At 56.2% G+C, this 3,075-nt stretch overlaps 1 protein-coding gene across 3 annotated transcripts in view; it reads left to right on the plus strand.

Annotated features, from left to right (window-relative positions):
* The first annotated feature begins 2,043 nt into the window (after positions 1-2,043).
* BCAT2 (branched chain amino acid transaminase 2) overlaps positions 2,044-3,075 on the plus strand; it is a 10,045-nt gene continuing 9,013 nt past the window's right edge. The window contains exons 1-2 of one of the 3 annotated variants that reach the window (XM_025048545.1): positions 2,044-2,274; positions 2,864-2,935. In XM_025048545.1, coding sequence (XP_024904313.1) covers positions 2,079-2,274; positions 2,864-2,935 — 268 coding nt within the window. In that variant the 5' untranslated portion in view covers positions 2,044-2,078. Of the gene's footprint in view, positions 2,275-2,664; positions 2,936-3,075 lie in introns of those variants that run through there. The other 2 variants (XM_015592521.2, XM_006905054.3) reach the window with 2 other exon arrangements.

Here is a 3,075-nt window from a genome sequence, read left to right on the forward strand (position 1 = left end):
GGGAAACGTGGAGGAGGGGACAGTAATGGGGGAGGCACAGGGCTGGGTGGGGGACTTGGGGGGGACAGTCAGCTGGTGGGGGCGCGGAGATAAGGCTCCCAGGACCTTTCGGGAAGGGGGTCGGATGAAGGCGCACAGCTCATCCTCACGTCTGGGCTGCGAATGGAACTCGAGGCCCTGTTTTCTTGAAACTAAAGGTTAACGTAGACGTGGACTGTTGTGTCTGTCTCCCAAACAAAACCCTTATCTGAAGCCGCGCACCTGGGCTGGGAATTGAGGCAGCTTCTCACTGTCAAAAGTGACAGAGACACTCCAAGCAAGTGAGACAGTCCATTCCTACTGATGTGATGTCAGCCGGCGGAGTTTCGGAGAGTCTGTGATTTTAGAGAATGAGGTTTCTCCATGAGGAAGGAGAGAGTAGTAACTCCAAGAAGGTCATTACAACCCTCCATAACCAGAGCATAACCTTGGAAGAAATGTTTCTTGTTAACTTGCACCTTGTTCCTTATCTCAGCTTGATGGATAGATGGCAGGGCAGACTTTTTACTTTGCTGGGGTCCCAGTGACTGATGAAGACAGGCCTGGGTTGCGACTGAGGCAAACTGGGCTTTGATGATGACACTCCTGGGGATTGTGACAGGACAGCTGTGGGCAGCAACAGGAACAATCGGGTTGCGGCATGGGGAGTATGGGATTGTCTCTCATAATTATGACAGTTCTGGTCTGTGATGGGCGAGTCCTGGGTGACAGGGACAGTTTGGGGCTCTGATAGGGACAGTTCCGGGCCGAGACAAGGACAGCAGTGCACTATGATGGGGACTCTTCCTGGGCAGTAATGTGGGGGCAGTCCTGAAGTGTGAAGGACGGTCCTAAACTATGACACAGATGATCCTGGGCTTTGATGGTGACACTCCTGGGTGACGTTGGGAGGACAGTCCTGAGCTGTAATGAGGCACAGCGGAGGCTCCACAGTGTTACAGAGCCCTGCCCCGTGCACCCCGCCCCCCGCCCCAGCCTTTCTCATTTCTTAATTCAGCCCCAATCCTTTTACTCTCTTTGTCCCCAAAACCCATCTACCATCTGAGGGTCTCCTTCGGGCCAGTCCCTATGGCTTGGGGTGTCGGATGACCGGGCACCTTCCCTCAGCTGAAGTGAGACCCCCTTGGCCTTAGAGAGATGTCCTGGGAGGATGAAGGCAGCTTCTCCCAGTGTGACAGGGACTCTGTGGCCAGCGCAGATCTCCCGGACACCGTGCCTGGCACCTTCTCTGCCTTGTGGGTGTGTGTTTCTGCCCCTCTCTCTCCCGGACGTCGGTCTCTAAGTCCCTGAGACCATTTCCCCGCAGGTCTTGGCATCGCTCTGCCGCTCACAGTCCTTCCTCATTTCCCCGGCTCTGCCGTTCACCGTGTGCTGTGTTGCCTGAAGTCTGGCCTTCGCCCGTTTCGTTTTTGAACTCCTCTCCCTCCTGGCTGCTCCTGATCCCGCTCTCAGTACCTTTTCCCGATTTCTCCAGGCTTCACGTTCCCCGAGTCTCTCTCTTTGTTATCTCTTGCCTCGCTGTCTCCATGCTTACGATCATCTCTATTGTGACATCTCTTAGTCTTGTTTTCTGTTCTTTAAAGTTTCTGTTTGCTTTTGCTCTGTCTCTGTTGGTTTTTCTCATGCTTGTTCTTCCCTCTCTTCCTCTTTTATTTATTTTTTCCATCCTGGCTCCTTCCGAGGGCTGCTTTCTTGCCCACCTGCTGGCTGTCTCCACCGCCTTGTGTGTCCATACTCCCTGTACTGTGGGTGTCCTGTTTCCTTCTGGACACAAGCATGGCCGCCCACAGGCTCGTGCAGGCTAAACAGCGCCACCTAGAGGCCATGTTTCAGACCCGCAGGCGGATCATGCCAGAAGCCCTTGGCCCCGCTCGCTCTCCAGGGCTGCTGCTCAGACTTCATCACCCAGAATTCAGGGCATTGCAGCCCCACAGCCCCCCTCTCCCCGTGACTCACCGCTGCCGTTCACATCTGTTCTCACTGATGGCTGTCAGCTTACACGGCAGGACCAGGCTAGGCTGGCTTTCTCTCTCAGCCTCATGACTCAGCTGCCTTCCTACCGGGCAGAGGAAAGAAGCACTTTGAGATCTAAGAACACTGGGGGGGACAGGCCAGCCGCTGTACACGGCCAGCCCTGCTCTCCCTTGCTGGCCTCAAGCAGGGCCGCAGGGAAGTGTTCATCTGCACGGTGTCCACTGATGACTGGCACCCAAGATATGGGGCTGGGGCCTTCAGGTAATCTGAGTTCAGTAGATCTAGTACCCCGAAAGAACATGAACTTGGACTCCTAGGTCTGAGAGAGGAGGGGCTGGGGATCTGTAGTCCTGGGTCTGAGGGAGGGGGCTGAGGGCCTGGACTCCCGGGTCTGAAGGAGGAGGAGGCTCGGGGGTCCAGATCTTGGGTCTCAGGGGAGCATTATTTAATAGATCCCCCACTTTCCTAATCCCCAGGAAGGCCTTCACTCACCCGCATGCCGTCCGTCCCTCGTTGTCTCCTGTCTGAGTCGGTCTCAGGGTTGGGGCCAAAGTTCCCTGGGGTGGGCGGAGCCTGTGTGTGACCTTGCCGCAGCCTGCAGCCTGCAGGAGGGAATGGGAGCTGATTCAGCTCCTGGGATGGCTCTCCTAGGGGCGGGGAGGGGACTTGGCTTCCTTCAGGATCTGCTTCTGCATGCCAATCGGGGACAGACCACACACACTACCCAGAGTGCACTAGGCCTGGGACAAGGGTAGTCCAGAGGAACCTCCCAGGTCTAAGAGGTGGCAGAGGACGTGCCTTCTGCTGTCTCTCTCTCTCGGCCTCACCACCTTTCCTACTTCTGTCCCAGATTTGGGTCCGAAAACTCGCTGTCCCTTGGCTTCTGTGTGGTCCCAGAAGATATGCCTCCTCGAACTTCAAGGTGAAAGGAGGGGACTGTACTTTTAAATTTCAAGGAAGGGGGCCGAGGGCTCGAACTGTTGGGTCTGAGGAAGTAGCGGGCTGGGGGCCGGATCTGGGCATCTCTGTAAGGTCCAGGGTTCAAAGGTGAAGGCGGGTGGC

The sequence above is a fragment of the Pteropus alecto genome, unplaced genomic scaffold (assembly GCF_000325575.1).
Source record: "Pteropus alecto unplaced genomic scaffold, ASM32557v1 scaffold41, whole genome shotgun sequence".
NCBI classification, from domain to species: domain Eukaryota; kingdom Metazoa; phylum Chordata; class Mammalia; order Chiroptera; family Pteropodidae; genus Pteropus; species Pteropus alecto.